General features: G+C 37.2%; 1 protein-coding gene, 1 long non-coding RNA gene and 1 pseudogene across 2 annotated transcripts; 1 reads left to right on the top strand and 2 right to left on the bottom strand.

The window, feature by feature from the left end:
- The first annotated feature begins 1783 nt into the window (after window positions 1–1783).
- Window positions 1784–5432, top strand: LOC132279340 (uncharacterized). Its single transcript, XR_009471300.1, has 2 exons — window positions 1784–2721; window positions 5088–5432. It is a non-coding gene; the product is annotated as an uncharacterized LOC132279340 (long non-coding RNA).
- Window positions 5433–8648: 3216 nt separating this feature from the next.
- On the bottom strand, window positions 8649–9731 carry LOC132277526 (peroxidase 40-like; annotated as a pseudogene).
- Window positions 9732–14546: 4815 nt separating this feature from the next.
- Window positions 14547–15609, bottom strand: LOC132277525 (peroxidase 40-like). The gene is given in 3 exon segments (XM_059779380.1): window positions 14547–14896; window positions 14975–15227; window positions 15358–15609. Coding segments are annotated over 3 exon segments (855 nt in total).
- Between the last annotated feature and the right edge of the window lie 6476 nt (window positions 15610–22085).

Below are 22085 nucleotides of genomic sequence, written 5' to 3'. Positions count from 1 at the left end.
AAATGCTATTCAGTAAGTATCAAGATAAAGAAATCTTTTTGTGACTATTGCTAGTCAATATCAAAATAAAGTAATCTTTTCTACATTTCAAATAAGTGGATTAGCTGAATCAAGATACATATATCTTTTCAATTGGAATGTAATCAATGTACATTTGGAACAATTCAAGATATGCAAAACATCAATAAAAAAAACTCTAAAATGGAAATTTTGATATATCAAACCAATAGATCGATCAGGAAACTAATGTACATAATCCTTTCATATGCATAAATTATAGCCAAATAAAATGTGATTGCAAATGTGAAACAATTTAAAACTATGGTTAGGGAAACAAGTTGCGATGGATATGGAAGTCTATGAAAGCCTTGAGGAAGGCTCAGATTCAGTTGTCAAGCTCCAGAACAATCTGCTGAGAGAAGGGAAGAAGGGAGAGAACAAAGGCCACTAGGCATAGAAGATCAGTAGTTGGGGAAATGAATGAAAGTAGGGGAGAAAGGGCCAGCTAAGGGAAGAAGATGGGGTGACCTTCCTCCAACTCCTTCCTGGCGAGTGGTTTTCTTCATCTAGCGGGCCGTTCTACCCTACGTACTTTCATCTCCCAGATAGAAAAGTATCTCAAGATCTAAATATTGTACATCACTTGCAGCTGATATTGGTCACCATTGTAACCTGACCTAGGTAGGGTTTTAAAATTTGAGGGTGAAGAAGGCTCGTGTGTCAACACGCAACGAAAAATCGTATGGGTGAACCCAATAACTCATACTGCCATGTGTCGAATGGGTCACGAGCATCATGTGACTGGTGTTACCAACTTAGGCATGTTAGCCTAGAGAAAATTCCTCCAAAATTAACTCAGGCAACCAACAAGGCTAGGTAGGCCCAACTCGTAACAAAAGCCAGGAATTAACTTCCGATCTAGAAGTTAAATTTTATCCCCCCTTCTGTTGTCAATAGTAAGAAAGGGGGCTAAACAAGGGAAAAAAATTCAGGAACGTGGCATATCGGCCGACCGATTCAAGCAACCTGGTGACCGGTATCCCAATTTAATTCCTAGTTCCACGAAACAGAATTGGCACCTAGCTCGGTTAACCGATTCAACATTCTGTAACCCTTCATTCAGCTAACCGGATGCTTGTAAATGAACTAGTATGAACACATTAGACCGTGACCAGATTATGTGTGTTAATTACATCTAAAAATTTACCATATAAGCCTTTGACTAACTTGGGAACCCGATTAAGAGTCTGAATTTATAGTGTTAACCATTTATGTTTTGGACCTATGAATTTTACACAAGAGCTGGTGGCAGAGGAGCGAGCACTACATTAGGGAATGATTTTGGTGCGATGGCAAGTAGCACAAAAAAGACTACCCCATAACATGGAGGTGGCGAGACTAGGAGGGTCAGTAAGAGTCATGCCTACTCTACGGAGGAACGCATAATGCGCTAGTATGCACAAAGTTGGCTCCGCTGTAGAGCCAAAGAAGAAGGAGGTTCCGAAATTTGTACCCGTCGTGTAGGAGTGCACAAGTGAGCCCCAAAGAGAAGGCCAAATGGAGGAAAGCATGTCGAGGGAGGCCATGCTAAGCAAGAAGGAGAGTTTGCCCTTGCCATCCACTTGTAGGCTTGAGGAGGAGAAGCCCCATGCAAAAGGGCATATTGGTAAGTTAAGAATAAGTTAGAAACCACCACATCTTAACACATGGCATGAGGAGAGCCATAAAATAAGTTACAAGACTAGCCAACCACTCCTTAATTTCCAACATCATTTGTCCATCTTCCCCTTCTCTCAATATATCTCTTCACACATATATCTACAATGTCTTCCATATTTTCAAGCTTTGATTTAGAGAGGTTAAGGTGAGATTTTGGTATCTGTTTTGCTTCATGTGTTTTTGTCACAGGCCTGCTACAGTAGTAATTTTTTAACCCAAAACATGTTTGGTTCGGTTTACTTTGTTGCCAATAGTGTCAAAACAGATTCAATTTTTGGGCCAAAAATTAAAACACCAAAGATTTTGGTATCTGTTTTGCTTCATGTGTTTTTGTCACAGGCCTGCTACAGTAGTAATTTTTTAACCCAAAACATGTTTGGTTCGGTTTACTTTGTTGCCAATAGTGTCAAAACAGATTCAATTTTTGGGCCAAAAATTAAAACACCATTTTGGTGTTTTACCGTGTTTTGGGTACTGTTGGCCCAAATAATCACTGTAGCGGAGGAAGTAAAAACACTCACTTAAACCAGACTTGCAACATGTATATAAACCAAACTTAAAACATTTCAGTCATTTTCTAGGGTTTCTAGAGAGCTTGAGCAGTGGCGATTTTGGGGCGATTGTGCTGTGTGTGCTTGTTTGGCTGAAATCCACCAAACCAACCATCGATCTTTGCTCTTTTGTTGTCTTCGTCGAAGAATAAGGTAGGAATCAGAGAATCTGAAGCGATTGTGGCTCGAAAATGGGTCATCGATTAAGATGATTTTTGCCGGACATTCTTTGGGGTCTGGTGTCGCCGCTTTGTTAACGATGATCGTGGTGAACCACGGTGACTTGCTCGGCGGTGGGGTCTGGTGTCGCCGCCTTCTTGACGATGATCATAGTGAACCACGGTGACCTGCTCGGTGGTGTTTCGAGGACTCATGTGCGGTGTTATGCGATTGCGCGTCGCTCAATTTAGCTGTGAAGTATACCGATGGTATAGACTCTGTAATCTTGCAGGTGACGAATTTGAATGCCCCCAATTTGATTTGGTTTTTCTGGTTTCAGTTTGTTGAATCAATCAAATGAGAAGTTATTATGAAATTGGTTTTATTCTGTTTAGATTTGCTTATAAATGTATATTTTTGAGTTATTTGATACAATTGCTTCTGGTTCCTAATAAAATTCATTGCGTATTTGTAACGTATTTGCTCCATTCACAAGAGCCTAATCAGATGGAAGTAATCCCTCCCCAGAAATTAGGTTAACATAGTACTGGTTATCAAATGTTGATGGGGTCACCAGGTCAAGATGTGCCAGCGTTGTGTTGCTAACTGTTTCTGAGCATAGTTGCTGGAGAGAGGTAAGAAAAGCCACATCAATGTCTGGGCCATTTGAGTCGCTATTGCTATTACCCTTTTGCCAAGAGCTTAATGTTGAGCATCGAGCTTTCCCCATTGTGTGTGCACCTCCCAAAGAGAAAGAAAGAATGTTTTCTCAGCATCCAAACATTTTGTTCTGGGTTAAAAATAAAGAAATCAAGCTACCTAAGAGCGTAACGACATCAGCAAGCGTGAGACCGACATTTCTGAACTTGGTGATGAGTGTTGGGACGTCCGAATTGGGGCCTGAAATGTTGTTGTTGGCTGCTGTTTTGCTTGCTGTCAAGCTGTCCCTCCTTCCCACTTCCACTTCCCAGCTTGGGCCACCTGACTGAGGAATTAGAATGCAAATTAGCACACCACCACACTAGTACTACTTGTTCACAATGTCATCTAACAACACTGATGCATCACATCCCTGCAACACTGATGCATGTCATCTAACAACACTGATGCATCACATCCCTGCAACCAAACTTGTGTTCATTAATATTAAACTATATAAGCTAAAAACATATATAGAACAAAAAATTTGAAACATGACATGCATTAACAAAGCAATCGTGGGAATGAAGTCGAAGCAGAGAAGCGGCCATTCTAGGGTCTTGGGACACTGCCCTTTCCACCTAAGAGAAGATGACGGGCTCAGCCTCTTGGCAGCTATCTTGATACACACCAAATTGCAATACAACAGTAACAGCACCATCAGCGCATGCTTCATTGGAGATGTTAGGCAAGTTTACCATGGTGATTGAGAACTTGAGCACGAGTAAACAGAAACAATCCAAGTAAAAGGCCATTTTTGTATGCTTAACAATGTTAATTAGCTTTGGATAGTTGGGAACTTTATATAGATAAGCTTGGAGGAGTTGAGAGAGTGAGTGAGTGAGTGGATGATGAAATATGTACAAAAAGAGTGGGTAAGTAAAGAGGGCATAGTCAAGGCTTGGAAGAGTTCAATTCATGATGATGGACATACATAATCTACATTTATTAACCTAATGCCATGTGCTTCTTCATGCTTTTTGAATCTTTCAAATTTTATGTTGTTGTGACACAGAGAGAGCTCTTAATTAAGACATTAGTGTCAATTACACCAGAAGGAGTTTTGGACCCTAAACCTACCTCTCTCTCTCTTGCTTAACACTTTTCCTTGCCATGAAAATAACAATGTACTAGAAACTTAATCTTTATTAAGACATTAGTGTCAATAACACTTTTCCTTGGAAGTGGGTATGTGATCTCAATTTAGGATTGCTAGCTTCTTTCATTTGATAGGTTTCTTTGGAGGTTGTTTAGTAACCTCAAAATACAGTTGTGAACCACAAGAAGTTTAAGGAAATGAGTTCATGTGGTTGGATGATTTTTTCGTAATTATACATGTGTAGTAGCACGAAGGGGTTTATTCTCTGTGTTGAAGGGGTTTAGGTATTTCAATTCTTTAAATGCTCAGGATAATTCATATGTTCTGTGTAGTTCATAATTTTGGATAATATGAATGTTGAGGCATTTTTTTTAACCATTTTTTTATTATTATTATTATTTTTTTTTTTGTGCATTAGCTAATTAGCCTAGCACTAATATAAATTGACATATTCATTTACAAACAAAATAAAAAGAAAAAGTTAGTTCCAGTATTTTTCTAACCTGACCATGTTAGTTTTAGGAAAATGTTCATCCGTTAGATCTCTTGTTCAAGAAAAGCTATGATCTCTTGTTCAAAAAAGCAAGAGAGAGTGTATGCACATATGATGGAAAAAAACTTATTTGACCTAACTGATATGTTGTTTATGTCTTAAAAATACCTACATTTCACCATCAGTATATCAATTTGGTGGGGTTACTCCAATGTAATGAACTAACCATGCCAACTTCATCTTAACCAGGATGATTTCTTGCCAAGAACACCCACTCCCATGGAAGATGTCTTTAAATCAATGTTCTGGTTAACGATCTTTCATTTTTTAATTCTTAATTTTGTTTTCTTTCCCTATGGTATCACAGAGATTGTTTTCTTTCCCTCCTCAAAGTGATGGTGAAAACGATGAGATTGTTGAGCATGTGCCTCCAGCTCAACTTCGAGAAATGGATCAGTTGCGTAATACTATTGCTAACTGAATCTGAAATTCTCTTGGGTACACTTGATAGAGTGATGGTATGTTTTTTCTTTTATATGTAATATATTTGTTGCTATTATGGGCTTGTAATATTTATATATGTAATATAAATCATTTTTTTTTGTTACTATTACTTGCTACTATTATTGTTAATATATTTCAACTTAAATGCTAACATCGTAGATATGAAGTGTGTAGATGCTCTCTTGAAAGTGACTTGTGCTGTTATGAAGATGATGTGTCGTTGCCATTGTCATCTACTTTATGAACATATTATCAATTTTTAGTCCCAACTATGTATTGTTACTGCTTTGTTCCAAACATTTTATGTAGAACTTAAACTTGTTTAATTTGTTGGTTGAATATTTAAGAACTTGTAAATTGTATACACTCTATTCCACTTATGCTTGCAGTTTGATTTGTTTTTATTTTGAATGTGTTAGACTATACAGGTAATAGGATAATAAAATTAAAGTAGGTTATTGCAAACAACTTATAAATAGGTTATTGCAAAAAAATTTAGGACTTTTATAGCCACTTATAATATAGTTAAATATGGAAAAAATATAGATGATATTTGAATTATTAAAATGTATTTTTATATAAATTTACCATTGCATAAAATGTGACATTGAGTTCAAGTTTGGATTACAAAAAGTTACAAATGTTGACTCTTATGGTAATGAGAAGACCAATATATATATATATATATATATATATATATATATATATATATATATATATATGTCTGTGTGTTCAAATTTATCCATATCTATTAAAAATATGATGATTATTTATATAGAAATAAATTTATAAATATACTTAAAATTTATAAAAACAAATTAAAAACAATGATAACCAAACATGTTTTTTATTTTTGTTTTATTTTTTTCTGGCAATAGTAGGAATGACCAAATATATTTTGTTTTCAAAATTCTTGAAATGCATGAACTACCAAACATGTTTTGCATATTTCTGTATTTGACATTTCAACAGCAAAACATCGTTCCCAAACGTGCTTTCGATTTTGTTCTAAAACACTCTTACAGCAAAAATATTGTTCTTGTTTTAGCTAAAAACAAAACGCCTAAAACAAAACGCATGCCAAACAGGCCCTATGAAAGCCTTGAGGAAGGCTCAGATTCAGTTGTCAAGCTCCAGAACAATCTGCTGAGAGAATGGAAGAAGGGAGATAAGAAAGGCCACTAGGCATGGAAGATCAGTAGTCGGGGAAATGAATGAAAGTATGGGAGAAAGGGCCAGCTAAGGGAGGAAGATGGGCTGACCTTCCTCCAACTCCTTTCTGGCTAGTGGTTTTCTTCATCTAGTGGGCCGTTCTACCCTACGTACTTTCATCTCCCTGATAGAGACGTATCTTAAGATCAAAATATTGTACGTCACTTGCAGCTGATATTGGTCACCATTGTAACCTGACCCAGGTAGGGTTTTTAAATTTGAGGGTGAAGAAGGCTCGTGTGTCAACACGTAACGAAAAATCGTATGGGTGATCCTAACAAATCATACTACCGTGTGTCGAATGGGTCACGAGCATCATGTGACTAGTGTTACCAAATTAGGCATGCTGGCCTGGAGAAAATTCCTCCAAAATTAACTCAGGTAACCAACAAGGCTAGGTAGGCCTAACTCGCAGCAAAAGCCAGGAATCAACTTCCGATCTGGAAGTCAAATTTTATCCCCCCTTCTGTTGTCAATAGTGAGAAAGGGGGCTAAACAAGGGAAAAAAATGCAGGAACGTGGCATATCGGCCGACTGATTCAAGCTACCTAGTGACCGGTATCCGAATTTAATTCCTAGTTACACGAAACAGAATTGGCACCTGGCTCGGTTAACTGATTCAACATTCTGTAACCCTTCATTTAGCTAACCGGATGCTTGTAAATGAACTAGTATGAACACATTAGACCGTGACCAGATTATGTGTGCTAATTACATCTAAAAATTTACCATATAAGCCTTTGACTAACTTGGGAACCTGATTAAGAGTCCGAATTTATAGTTTTAACCATTTATGTTTTGGACCCATGAATTTTACACAAAAGCTGGTGGCAGAGGAGCGAGCACTACATTAGGGAATGATTTTGGTGCGATGGCGAGTAGCACACGAAAGACTACCCCATAACATAGAGGTGGCGAGACTAGGAGGGTCAGTAAGAGTCATGCCTACTATACAGAGGAACGCATAATGCGCTAGTATGCTCACAATTGGCTTCGCTGTAGAGCCAAAGAAGAAGGAGGTTCTGGAATTTGTACCCATCGTGTAGGAGTGCACAAGTGAGCCCCGAAGAGAAGGCCAAATGGAGGAAAGCATGTCGAGGGAGGCCATGCTAAGCAAGAAGGAGAGTTTACCCTTGCCATCCACTTGTAGGCCTGAGGAGGAGAAGCCCCATGCAAAAGGGCATAATGGTAAGTTAACTATAAGTTAGAAACCACCACATCTTAACACATGGCATGAGGAGAGCCATGAAATAAGTTACAAGACTAACCAACCACTCCTTAATTTCCTACATCATTTGTCCATCTTCCCTTTCTCTCAATATATCTCTTCACACATATATCTACAATGTCTTCCATATTTTCAAGCTTTGATTTAGAGAGGTTAAGGTAAGATTTTGGTATCTGTTTTGCTTCATGTGTTTTTATTGCAAGCCTTCGACAGTAGTAATTTTTTAGCCCAAAACATGTTTTGTTCGGTCTACTTTGTTGCCAATAGTGTCAAAACAGATTCAATTTTTGGGCCAAAAATTAAAACACCATTTTGGTGTTTTACCGTGTTTTGGGCCAAAAATTAAAACACCATTTTGGTGTTTTACCGTGTTTTGGGTACTGTTGGCCCAAATAATCACTGTAGCGAAGGAAGTAAAAACACTCACTTAAACCAGACGTGCAACACGTATATAAATGAAACTTAAAACATTTCAGTCATTTTCTAGGGTTTCTAGAGAGCTCGAACAGAGGCAATTTTGGGGCAATTGTGCTGTGTGTGCTTGTTTAGCTGAAATCCACCAAACCGACCACCGATCTTTGCTCTTTTGTTGTCTTCGTCGAAGAACAAGGCAGGAATCGGAGAATCTGAAGCGATTGTGGCTCAAAAATAGGTCATCAATTAAGATGATTTTTGCCGTACATTCTTTGGGGTCTGGTGTCGCCGCCTTCTTAACGATGATCGTGGTAAACCACGGTGACTTGCTCGGCGGTGGGGTCTGGTGTCGCCGCCTTCTTGACGATGATCGTGGTGAACCACGGTGAGCTGCTTGGTGGGCTTTCGAGGAGTCATGTGCGGTGTTATGCGATTGCGCGTCGCTCAATTTAGCTGTGAACTATGCCGATGTTATAGACTCTGTGATCTTGCAGGTGAGGAATTTGAATGGCCCCAATTTGATTTGGTTTTTCTGGTTTCAGTTTGTTGAATCAATCAAATGAGAAGTTATTATGAAATTGGTTTTATTCTGTTTATATCTTCTTGTAAATGTATATTTTTGAGTTGTGATACAACTGCTTCTGGTTCCTGATAAAATTCATTGCATATTTGCAACGTATTTGCCCCATTCACAAGAGCCTGATCAGATGGAAGTAATCCCTCCCCAGAAATTAGGTTAACATAGTACTGGTTATCAAATGTTGATGGGGTCACCAGGTCAAGATGTGCCAGCGTTGGGTTGCTATCTATTTCTGAGCATAGTTGCTGGAGAGAGTTAAGAAAGGCGGCATCAATGTCTGGGCCATTTGAGTCGCTATTGCTGTTACCCTTTTGCCAAGAGCTAAATGTTGAGCATCAAGCTTTCCCCATTGTGGGTGCACCTCCCAAAGAGAAAGAAATAATGTTTTCTCAGCATCCAAACATTTTATTCTAGGTTAAAAATAAAGAAATCAAGCTACCTGAGAGGGTAACGACATCAGCAAGCGTGAGACCGACATTTCTGAACTTGGTGATGAGTGTTGGGATGTCCGAATTGGGGCCTGCAATGTTGTTGTTGGCTACTGTTTTGCTTGCTGTCAAGCTGTCCCTCCTTCCTACTTCCACTTCCCAGCCTGGGCCACTAGACTGAGGAATTAGAATGCAAATTAGTACACCACCGCACTAGTACTACTTGTTCACAATGTCATTTAACAACACTGATGCATCATATCCCTGCAACACTGATGCATGTCATCTAACAACACTGATGCATCACATCCCTGCAACCAAACTTGTGTTCATTAATATTAAACTATATAAGCTAAAAACATATATAGAACAAAAAATTTGAAACATGACATGTATTAACAAAGCAATTATGGGAATGAAGTCGAAGCAGAGAAGCGGCCATTCTAAGGTCTTGGGACACTGCCCTTTCCACCCAAGAGAAGATGATGGGCTCAGCCTCTGGGCAGCTATCTTGATGCACACAACTTGCAATACAACAGTAACAGCACCATCAGCGCATGCTTCATTGGAGATGTTGGGCAAGTTTGCCATGGTGATTGGGAACTTGAGCATGAGTAAACAGAAACAATCCAAGTAAAAGGCCATTTTTGTATGCTTAACAATGTTAATTAGCTTTGGATAGTTGGGAACTTTATATAGATAACCTTGGAGGAGTTGAGAGAGTGAGTGAATGCGTGGATGATAAAATATGTACAAAAAGAGTGGGTAAGTAAAGAGGGCATAGTCAAGGCTTGGAAGAGTTCAATTCATGATGATGGACATACAGAATCTACATTTATTCACCTAATGCCATGTGCTTCTTCATGCATTTTGAATCTTTCAAATTTCTTGTTGTTGTGACACAGAGAGAGCTCTTAATTAAGACATTAGTGTCAATTACACAAGAAGGAGTTTTGGACCCTAAACCTACCTTTCTCTCTTGCTTAACACTTTTCCTTGCCATGAAAATAACAATGTACTAGAAACTTAATCTTAATTAAGACATTAGTGTCAATAACACTTTTCCTAGGAAGTGGGTATGTGATCTCAATTTGGGATTGCTAGCTTCTTTCATTTGATAGGTTTCTTTGGAGGTTGTTTAGTAACCTCAAAATATAGTTGTGAACCACAAGAAGTTCAAGGAAATGAGTTCATGTGGTTGGATGATTTCTTGGTAATTATACATGTGTAGTAACACGAAGGGGTTTATTCTCTGTGTTGAAGGGGTTTATGTATTTCAACTCTTTAAATGCTCATGATAATTCAAATGTTCTATGTACCCCATAATTTTGGATAATATGAATGTTGAGGCCTTTTTTTTTTTTTTTGTGCATTAGCTAATTAGCCTAGCACTAATATAAATTGACATATTCATTTACATACAAAATAAAAAGAAAAATTTAGTTCCAGTATTTTTCTAACCTGGCCATGTTAGTTTTAGGAAAACGTTCATCCGTTAGATCTCTTGTTCAAGAAAAGCTATGGTCTGTGGTCCTGTGGACAATGAGTTGTGTTTGGTTTGTTAAGCTGATTTTGAGTGTTGCATAAATGGTTGTTGGGCAACTGATAGATATATAATTTGGTGGAAAGTGATGATTATTAAGCATATTTATTGAATAATTGATTAATATTATTGAGTAACTGTTTAAGAGAAAACAAGAGAGAGTGTATGCACATATAATGGAAAAAAATTTATTTGACCTAGCTGATATGTTTTTTATATCCTGAAAATACCTACATTTCACCATCAGTATATAAATTTGGTGGAGTTACTCCAATGTAATGAACTAACCATGCCAACTTAATCTTGCCCAGGATGATTTCTTGCCAAGAACACCCACTCCCTTGGAAGATGTCTTTAAATCAATGTTCTGGTTAACTAACTTTCATTTTTTAATTCTTAATTTTGTTTTCTTTCCCTCCTCAAAGTGATGGTGAAAACGACGAGATTGTTGAGCATGTGCCTCCGGCTCAGCTTCGAGAAATGGATCAGTTGCGTAATACTATTGCTGACCGAATTTGAAATTCTCTTGGGTACACTTGATAGAGTGATAGTATGTTTTTTCTTTTATATGTACTATATTTGTTGCTATTGTGGGCTTGTAATATTTATATATGTAATATATATCATTTTTGTTGTTACTATTACTTGCTACAATTATTGTTAATATATTTCAACTTAAATGCTACCATTGCAGATATGAAGTGTGTTGATGCTCTCTTGAAGGTGACTTGTGATGTTATGAAGATGATGTGTCGTTGCCATTGTCATCTACTTTATGAACATATTATCAATTTTTAGTCCCAACTATGTATTGTTACTGCTTTGTTCTAAACATTTTATGTAGAACTTAAACTTGTTTAATTTGTTGGTTGAATATTTAAGCACTTGTAAATGGTATACACTTTATTCCACTTATGCTTGCAATTTGATTTGTTTTTATTTTGAATGGGCCGGACTATACAAGTAATAGGATAACAAAATTGAAGTAGGTTATTGCAAACAACTTATAAATAGGTTATTGCAAAAAAAATTAGGGCTTTTATAGCCACTTATTATATAGTTAAATATGGAAAAAAATATAGATAATATTTGAATTATTAAAATGTATTTTTATATAAATTTACCATTGCATAAAATGTGACATTGAGTTCAAGTTTGGATTAGAAAAAGTTACAAATGTGGACTCTTATGGTAATGAGAAGACAATATATATATATATATGTATGTATGTATTTATGTTTGTGTGTTCAAATTTATACATATCTATTAAAAATATGATGATTATTTATATAGAAATAAATTTATAAATATACTTAAAATTTATAAAAACAAATTAAAAACAATAATAACCAAACATATTTTTTATTTTTGTTTTATTTTTTTTCGCAACAGTTGGAATGACCAAACATGTTTTGTTTCCAAAATTCTTAAAACGGATGACCTACCAAACATGTTTTGCATATTTCTGTTTTTGACATCTCAATAGCAAAACATCGTTCCCAAACGTGCTTCTAATTTTGTTCTAAAAATCTGTTACAACAAAAACATTGTTTCTGTTTTAGCTAAAAACAAAACGTCTAAAACAAAACGCATGCCAAACAGGCCCTATGAAAGCCTTGTGGAAGGGTCAGATTCAGTTGTCAAGCTTCAGAACAATTTGCTGAGAGAAGGGAAGAAGGGAGAGAGAAAGGCCACTAGGCATAGCAGATCAGTAGTCGGGGAAATGAATGAAAGTAGGGGAGAAAGGGCTAGCTAAGGGAAGAAGATGGGGTGACCTTCCTCCAACTCCTTCCTGGCGAGTGGTTTTCTTCATCTAGCGGGCCGTTCTACCCTACGTACTTTCATCTCCCAGATAGAGAAGTATCTCAAGATCTAAATATTGTACATCACTTGCAGCTGATATTGGGCACCATTGTAACCTGACCCAGGTAGGGTTTTTAAATTTGAGGGTGAAGAAGGCTTGTGTGTAAACACGCAACGAAAAATCGTATGGGTAAACCCAACAACTCATACTGCCATGTGTCGAATGGGTCACGAGCATCATGTGACTGGTGTTACCAACTTAGGCATGCTGGCTTGGAGAAAATTCCTCCAAAATTAACTCAGGTAACCAACAAGGCTAGGTAGGCCCAACTCGCAGCAAAAGCCAGGAATTAACTTCCGATCTAGAAGTTAAATTTTATCCCCCCTTCTGTTGTCAATAGTAAGAAAGGGCGCTAAATAAGGGAAAAAAAATCAGGAACGTGGCATATCGGCCGACCGATTCAAGCAACCTGGTGACCGGTATCCCAATTTAATTCCTAGTTTCACGAAACAGAATTGGCACCTAGCTCGGTTAACCGATTCAACATTCTGTAACCCTTCATTCAGCTAACTGGATGCTTGTAAATGAACTAGTATGAACACATTAGACCGTGACCAGATTATGTGTGTTAATTACATCTAAAAATTTACCATATAAGCCTTTAACTAACTTGGGAACCCGATTAAGAGTCCGAATTTATAGTGTTAACCATTTATGTTTTGGACCCATGAATTTTACACAAGAGCTGGTGGCAGAGGAGCGAGCACTACATTAGGGAATGATTTTGGTGCGATGGCGAGTAGCACACGAAAGACTACCCCATAACATAGAGGTGGCGAGACTAGGAGGGTCAGTAAGAGTCATGCCTACTATACGGAGGAACGCATAATGCGCTAGTATGCTCACAGTTGGCTTCGCTGTAGAGCCAAAGAAGAAAGAGGTTCCAAATTTTGTACTCGTCGTGTAGGAGTGCACAAGTGAGCCCCGAAGAGAAGGCCAAATGGAGGAAAGCATGTCGAGGGAGGCCATGCTAAGCAAGAAGGAGAGTTTGCCCTTGCCATCCACTTGTAGGCTTGAGGAGGAAAAGCCCCTTGCAAAAGGGCATAATGGTAAGTTAAGAATAAGTTAGAAACCACCACATCTTAACACATGGCATGAGGAGAGCCATGAAATAAGTTACAAGACTAGCCAACCACTCCTTAATTTCCAACATCATTTGTCCATCTTCCCTTTCTCTCAATATATCTCTTCACACATATATCTACAATGTCTTCTATATTTTCAAGCTTTGATTTAGAGAGGTTAAGGTGAGATTTTGGTATCTGTTTTGCTTCATGTGTTTTTGTTGCAGGCCTGCTACAGTAGTAATTTTTTGGCCCAAAACATGTTTGGTTCGGTCTACTTTGTTGCCAATAGTGTCAAAACAGATTCAATTTTTGGGCCAAAAATTAAAACACCATTTTGGTGTTTTACCGTGTTTTGGGTACTGTTGGCCCAAATAATCACTGTAGCGGAGGAAATAAAAACACTCACTTAAACCAGACTTGCAACACGTATATAAACCAAACTTAAAACATTTCAGTCATTTTCTAGGGTTTCTAGAGAGCTTGAGCGGAGGCGATTTTGGGGCGATTGTGCTGTGTGTGTTTGTTTGGCTGAAATCCACCGAACCAACCATCGATCTTAGCTCTTTTGTTGCCTTCGTCGAAGAATAAGGTAGGAATCAGAGAATCTGAAGTGATTGTGGCTCAAAAATGGGTCATCGATTAAGATGATTTTTGCCGGACATTCTTTGGGGTCTGGTGTCGCCGCTTTGTTGACGATGATCGTGGTAAACCACGGTGACTTGCTTGGCAGTGGGGTCTGGTGTCACCGCCTTCTTGACGATAATCGTGGTAAACCACGGTGACCTGCTCGGCGGGGTTTTAAGGAGTCATGTGCGGTGTTATGCGATTGTGCGTCGCTTAATTTAGCTGCGAAGTATGCCGATGTTATAGACTCTGTGATCTTACAGGTGAGGAATTTGAATGCCCCCAATTTGATTTGGTTTTTCTTGTTTCAGTTTGTTGAATCAATTAAATGAGAAGTTATTATGAAATTGGTTTTATTCTCTTTACTTTCGCTTGTAAATGTTTATTTTTGAGTTGTTTGATACAATTGTTTCTGGTTCTTGAAAAAATTCATTGTGTATTTGTAACGTATTTGCTCCATTCACAAGAGCCTGATCAGATGGAAGTAATCCCTCCCCAGAAATTAGGTTAACATAGTACTGGTTATCAAATGTTGATGGGGTCACCAGGTCAAGATGTGCTAGCGTTGTGTTGCTATCTGTTACTGAGCGTAGTTGCTGGAGAGAGGTAAGAAAGGCCACATAATTGTCTGGGCCATTTGAGTCGCTATTGCTGTTACCCCTTTTCCGAGAGCTAAATGTTGAGCATCGAGCTTTCCCCATTGTGAATGTACCTCCCAAAGAGAAAGAAAGAATGTTTTCTCAGTATCCAAACATGTTGTTCTAGGTTAAAAATAAAGAAATCAAGCTACTTGAGAGGGTAACGACATCAACAAGTGTGAGACCGACATTTCTGAACTTGGTGATGAGTGTTGGGACGTCCGAATTGGGGCCTGAAATGTTGTTGTTGGCTGCTGTTTTGCTTGCTGTCAAGCTGTCCCTCCTTCCCACTTCCACTTCCCAGCCTGGGCCACCTGATTGAGGAATTAGAATGCAAATTACTACACCACCACACTAGTACTACTTTTTCACAATGTCATCTAACAACACTGATGCATCACATCCCTGCAACACTGATGCTTATCATCTAACAACACTAATGCATCACATCCCTGCAACCAAACTTGTGTTCATTAATATTAAACTATATAGGCTAAAAACATATATAGAACAAAAAATTTGAAACATGACATGCATTAACAAAGCAATTGTGGGAATGAAGTCGAAGCAGAGAAGCGGCCATTCTAGGGTCTTGGGACACTACCCTTTCCACCCAAGAAAAGATGATAGGCTCAGCCTTTGGGCAGCTATCTTGATACACACCAAATTGTAATACAACAGTAACAGCACCGTCAGCGCATGCTTCATTGGAGATGTTAGGCAAGTTTGCCATGGTGATTGAGAACTTGAGCATGAGTAAACAGAAACAATCCAAGTAAAAGGCCATTTTTGTATACTTAACAATGTTAATTAGCTTTGGATAGTTGGGAACTTTATATAGATAAGCTGGGAGGAGTTGAGAGAGTGAGTGAGTGAGTGGATTATGAAATATGTACAAAAAGAGTGGGTAAGTAAATAGGGCATAGTCAAGGCTTGGAAGAGTTCAATTCATGATGATGGACATGCAAAATCTACATTTATTCACCTAATGCCATGTGCTTCTTCATGCTTTTTGAATCTTTCAAATTTCATGTTGTTGTGACACAGAGAGAGCTCTTAATTAAGACATTAGTGTCAATTACACCAAAAGGAGTTTTGGACCCTAAACCTACCTCTCTTTCTCTTGCTTAACACTTTTCCTTGCCATGAAAATAACAATGTACTAGAAACTTAATCTTAATTAAGACATTAGTGTTAATAACACTTTTCCTTGGAAGTGGGTATGTGATCTCAATTTGGGATTGCTAGCTTCTTTCATTTGATAGGTTTCTTTGGAGGTTGTTTAGTAACCTTAAAATACAATTGTGAACCACAAGAAGTTCAAGGAAATGAGGTCATGTGGTTGGATGATTTCTTGATAATTATACATGTGTAGTAGCATGAAGGGGTTTATTCTCTGTGTTGAAGGGGTTTATGTATTTCAACTCTTTAAATGCTCAGGATAATTCATATGTTCTGTGTACTTCATAATTTTGGATAATATGAATATTTAGGCTTTTTTTTAACCAATTTTTTTTTTTTTTTTTTGTACATTAGCTAATTAGCTTAGCACTAATATAAATTGACATATTCATTTACATACAAAAGAAAAAGCAAAAGTTAGCTCCAGTATTTTTCTAACCTGACCATGTTAGTTTTAGGAAAACGTTCATCCGTTAGATCTCTTGTTCAAGAAAAGCTATAGTCTGTGGTCCTGTGGACAATGAGTTGTGTTTGGTTTGTTAAGCTGATTTTGAGTGTTGCATCAATGGTTGTTGAGAAACTGATAGATATATAATTTGGTGGAAAGTGATGATTATTAAGCATATTTATTGAATAATTGATTAATATTATTGAGTAACTATTTAAGAGAAAACAAGAGAGAGTGTATGCACATATGATGGAAAAAAACTTATTTGACCTAGCTGATATGTTGTTTATGTCTTGAAAATACCTACATTTCACCATCAGTATATAAATTTGGTGGAGTTACTCCAATGTAATGAACTAACCATGCCAACTTAATCTTACCCAGGATGATTTCTTGCCAAGAACACCCTCTCCCTTGGAAGATGTCTTTAAATCAATGTTCTGGTTAACTGTCTTTCTTTTTTAATTCTTAATTTTGTTTTCTTTCCCTATGTTATCACAGAGATTATTTTCTTTCCCTCCTCAAAGTGATGGTGAAAACGATGAGATTGTTAAGCATGTGCCTCCAGCTCAGCTTCGAGAAATGGATCAGTTGCGTAATACTATTGCTGATCGAATCTGAAATTCTCTTGGGTACACTTGGTAGAGTGATGGTATGTTTTTTCTTTTATATGTAATATATTTGTTGCTATTGTGGGCTTGTAATATTTATATATGTAATATATATCATTTTTGTTGTTACTATTACTTGCTACTGTTATTGTTAATATATTTCAACTTAAATGCTACCATTGCAGATATGAAGTGTGTTAATGCTCTCTTGAAGGTGACTTGTGCTGTTATGAAGATGATATGTCGTTGCCATTGTCATCTACTTTATGAACATATTATCAATTTTTAGTCCCAACTATGTATTGTTACTGCTTTGTTCCAAACATTTTATGTAGAACTTGTTTAATTTGTTGGTTGAATATTTAACCACTTGTAAATGGTATACACTCGATTCCACTTATGCTTGCAGTTTGATTTGTTTTTATTTTGAATGTTTTGGACTATACAGGTAATAGGATAACAAAATTGAAGTAGGTTGTTGCAAATAACATATAAATAGGTTATTGCAAAAAAATTTAGGGCTTTTATAGCCACTTATTATATAGTTAAATATGGAAAAAAATATAGATAATAGTTGAATTATTAAAATGTATTTTTATATAAATTTACCATTGCTTAAAATGTGGCATTGAGTTCAAGTTCGGGTTAAAAAAAGTTACAAATGTTGACTCTTATGGTAATGAGAAGACCAATATATATATATATATATATATATGTATGTATTTATGTTTGTGTGTTCAAATTTATCCATATCTATTAAAAATATGATGATTATTTATATAGAAATAAATTTATAAATATATTTAAAATTTATAAAAACAAATTAAAAACAATGATAACCAAACATGTTTTTTATTTTTGTTTTATTTTTTTTTGGCAACAGTTGGAATGACCAAACATATTTTGTTTCCAAAATTCTTGAAACGCATGACCTACCAAACATGTTTTGTATATTTCTATTTTTGACATTTCAACAGCAAAACATCGTTCCCAAACGTGCTTCCGATTTTGTTCTAAAACACTCTTACAGCAAAAACGTTGTTTCTGTTTTAGCTGAAAACAAAATGCCTAAAACAAAACGCATGCCAAACAGGCCCTATGAAAGCCTTGAGGAAGGCTCAGATTCAGTTGTCAAGCTCCAGAACAATCTGTTGAGAGAAGGGAAGAAAGGAGAGAGAAAGGCCACTAGGCATAGAAGATCAGTAGTCGGGGAAATGAATGAAAGTAGGGGAGAAAGGGCCAGCTAAGGGAAGAAGATGGGCTGACCTTCCTCCAACTCCTTCCTAGCTAGTGGTTTTCATCTTCCTGATAGAGAAGTATCTGAAGATCTTAATATTGTACGTCACTTGCAGCTGATATTGGTCACCATTGTAACCTGACCCAGGTAGGGTTTTAAATTTAAGGGTGAAGAAGGCTCGTGTGTCAACATGCAACGAAAAATCGTATAGGTGAACCCAACAATTCATACTGCCGTGTGTCGAATGGGTTACGAGCATTATGTGACTGGTGTTACTAACTTAGGCATGCTGGCCTGGAGAAAATTCCTCCAAAATTAACTCAGGCAACCAACAAGGCTAGGTAGGCCCAACTCGCAGCAAAAGCCAGGAATTAACTTCCGATCTAGAAGTTAAATTTTATCCCCCCTTCTGTTGTCAATAGTAAGAAAGGGGGCTTAACAAGGGAAAAAAATTTAGGAACGTGGCATATCGGCCGACCGATTCAAGCAACCTGGTGACCGGTATCCCAATTTAATTCCTAGTTACACGAAACAGAATTGGCACCTGGCTCGGTTAGCCGATTCAATATTCTGTAACCCTTCATTTAGCTAACCGGAACAGAATAGTTTTTTTATTTTATTTTATTTTTATTTTTATTTTATTTTTAGGTTACTATCAATAATTAGTTTTTATGCTGTTGAAGACTTTAGTTCTCATTGTAATTAATCTTGAACTAGATTTTACAATTGTTAAGTTTCGCATTAATGTGAATTGCAAGTTTACGAAAAAAAAAATTTGGCTTATTATTTATTTGTTGTTTATATGCTTATGGATGGTTATTTGGTATGTAGTTTTATTTTATTGTTATTTGTGTATTAAAGAGTATTTATTTATTTTTTTATAAAAAAAAACACTTTCAACAAGGTGCAAGTTGACCTTGTAAATATTCAAAAAAGATTAATGCATGATAAAACAAGGTGTTGTGACTGTGGATAATCACAACGACAATATAATTCTTGTAATTGTCTTCTAGCTACTCATAACATAATTGAAACCTTGTTAAAAATATTATCTACAACCTACAAAAGACCTTGTTAATGCTAAATATATTTACAAGACACCACAAAACTTTGTAAATATTATATTCACAACGGGTACATTTCTTCTTTTACAAGGTACCTTGCATGTTGTAAAAGGGAAGAACTTTTAAAAATATTGGATTCAACAACATACAACTACACGTTGTAAATTACTTTTTACAACGCAAATAGGTCCTTGTAAAAAGATTTTTTTTCTTGTAGTGAATAGACCACTATAGAATGCTTTGCTTATATTCATTAAATTGAGAATGCCATGTTGAAATTATTATTGCTAAATCGATGAGTTTGATGTAAGAGGTTAACAAATGGTACATTGCATAACATGGCATAAAAAGGGGATTTGGGAAAGATTTGAAAAAAAAGTTCTTCATGAAAGTAAAGGTTTATTTTAAAGAAAGGAAGTTTTTATAAAATGAACCGGATTTCGTGAGTCCGGGGCTAGCTTGACCTAGAAGGAGCGCGGCCTGGTGTAGGGCGTGAAAAAGTTGATATTAGGCTCAAAACAGTTGCCAGACCTTGCTAGAATTGGAACCAGGGATAGCTATCAATCTTGCTTTCGTAAAGTCAATTAGCGGTTTTCAAAAAGTGAAAGTTAGGTCGGTAAAGACCGAGCACGGGAAAGGGTGCATTGATTTCATATTGAAGTTTTCCTGACATGTTGTGAGTTTTCCAAAAATCTGCATTCTTAAAGTTTCTAAGCTTGGGCAACTTCGATCGATCGAGCTTCATTTCAATCCATCGAACAGAGACTCCAATCGATCGAAATGAATTTCGATCGATCGTTTTTTCGTCGTAAATTTTTGCTCCCAGGACTCAGTATTTCAGGGATTTTCGATCGATCGAGGCAATTTCCAATCGATCCAAAAAAAAAAAAAAAAAAAATTCTTTTTCCCCTCTCTTTATTATATCCCATGCTTTGTGTCCTTTGTATGATACATTTCTTTCACTTCTCATTTATATCATTGATGCATGTGCTTTAACAGTTGTTAATGTAACCATTTTCAGACAGGTTTTCGGAATCTAAGTTTAGGGGTGCGCTTTCCAAAGCTAAGCTTCCGTTACCGGTTCCCTTTTGCTTCACCCATTTGATATACTCTTGTCATTATCTGTTGCTTCTTTGTACATTGAGGGCATTGCACAGATTAAGTTTAGGGGTGTATTTGTGTGATGACACTGGTTTTTAAGCCAGTGTGTCCTGTGATGAATCAAAGATTGACCCGATAACGGATCCGATACGCAGAAGCGAAAACAGAAAACAAGACTCTAAGAAGTCAAAGTGACCTTCCATGAGGTCATGGAACTCAATAAGAACTGATGCGGAAGCAAAAGATCAAAAATATGACAAATAAGCCCCCGGGGCACAATAGTCATTTTTAAAAAATGCGGATTCTGGTGCCACCGAGCATATCGCTGGAAAGATAACAAAAAAATAATCAGAATGGACTTAAGAATCGCATGATTCGGAGTCCGGACGAAGGAGAAACGGCCTGACGAAGAAAAATAAGCACTTAAGGCTAAAAGGGTAAACTGGTAATTATTCAGGAAGATCTGGGTGTAATCGAGCACACCGTTGGAAAGATAGTGAAAAGTTAGTCAAGTTCAAAAAAAATGCACTCGATTTGGAGTCCGGACGAGGGAGAAACGAGGGTTTGAAGTTGAGACGTCGCGACGGCCCAACGAAGGCCATGGCGCACACGGCGGCCATGCACGAGCCCACCGGCGCATATGCCGCCGAAATCGAAGGGTTTTGACTGGGACAACATGATCTGCATGAATCCGAAGGAAGCCCCATGAAAATCACAATTTGACTCTTAACCCAAACTCAAAAAATGGTCGGAAATGAATTCTAATAAAGGAGAATAGTAAAGCACGTCGAGGGGAGCGATAAACGTAAAGGCCAAAGAGATTTCACTTAGGAAATCAAGTTGAGGAGAAGGTCAAAGGGTGGCAGCCAAGGAGCTTCCATGGCTGCCGTCCAAGAGGTGGAGAAGAAGAGTGAAACTCTGATTTTTCACTTTAAGGCATCCTATTTATAATAAGTCTCAAAAAGTGCCCCGAAAGGGCACCGCTGGTTCCAGAAAAGTAGAATTTGAGTAAACTAGCTCAAACGGCAAAACTTCATGAACAAAAAAGATTCAAAATGAGAAAATATAAACAATGGAAGAAACGGCGTCAAAAACTAAGTCCCGAGCAGAAAGTTATGCCCCGAACAAGTTTGGCGGCAACGAGGTCCAGAAACTCTGAAACTGGAGAAAAATGACCAGAACGGAATTCTAAGAGTCCACGACTTGACGAAATGTGAATGAATACCGTACGAGGATCCAGGCTCTAGACGAGACATTTTGCAATAACTTTCATTAATTACACAATGGCTCCTACAAAAAGGGTTAACTGCGAAATAGCCCCAGAATGAAAATATCTTTCAAAAGATATTTTCTTAGATACCCCTGAAATAAAATATCTTTAAAAGATATTTACGAAAAACATCCCAAGAAATGAAAAAAATTCTGAAGAATTGTGCATCCATGCCCCTATGGACACCGGGAGCAACCAGAGTACTTTCTTACAAAAGTAAGATACGTATTTTGAGAAAACCACTCAAGATGAAGGCACATGAAGTCAAAAACTAACTCCGTGCATGAGAAGTGAGGTTGTACCAACAATGTGACAAACGGGGAAAAGACAGAATAGGGAAAAAGACGAAA

The sequence above is a fragment of the Cornus florida genome, unplaced genomic scaffold, assembly GCF_030987335.1.
Source record: "Cornus florida cultivar Cherokee Brave unplaced genomic scaffold, ASM3098733v1 CherokeeBrave_3.0.0_Hap2_Chr10, whole genome shotgun sequence".
Taxonomy (NCBI): Eukaryota; Viridiplantae; Streptophyta; class Magnoliopsida; order Cornales; family Cornaceae; genus Cornus; species Cornus florida.
The sequence above is the reverse complement of the archived record's forward strand: the minus strand, read 5'-3'. Positions and strand labels throughout refer to the sequence as shown.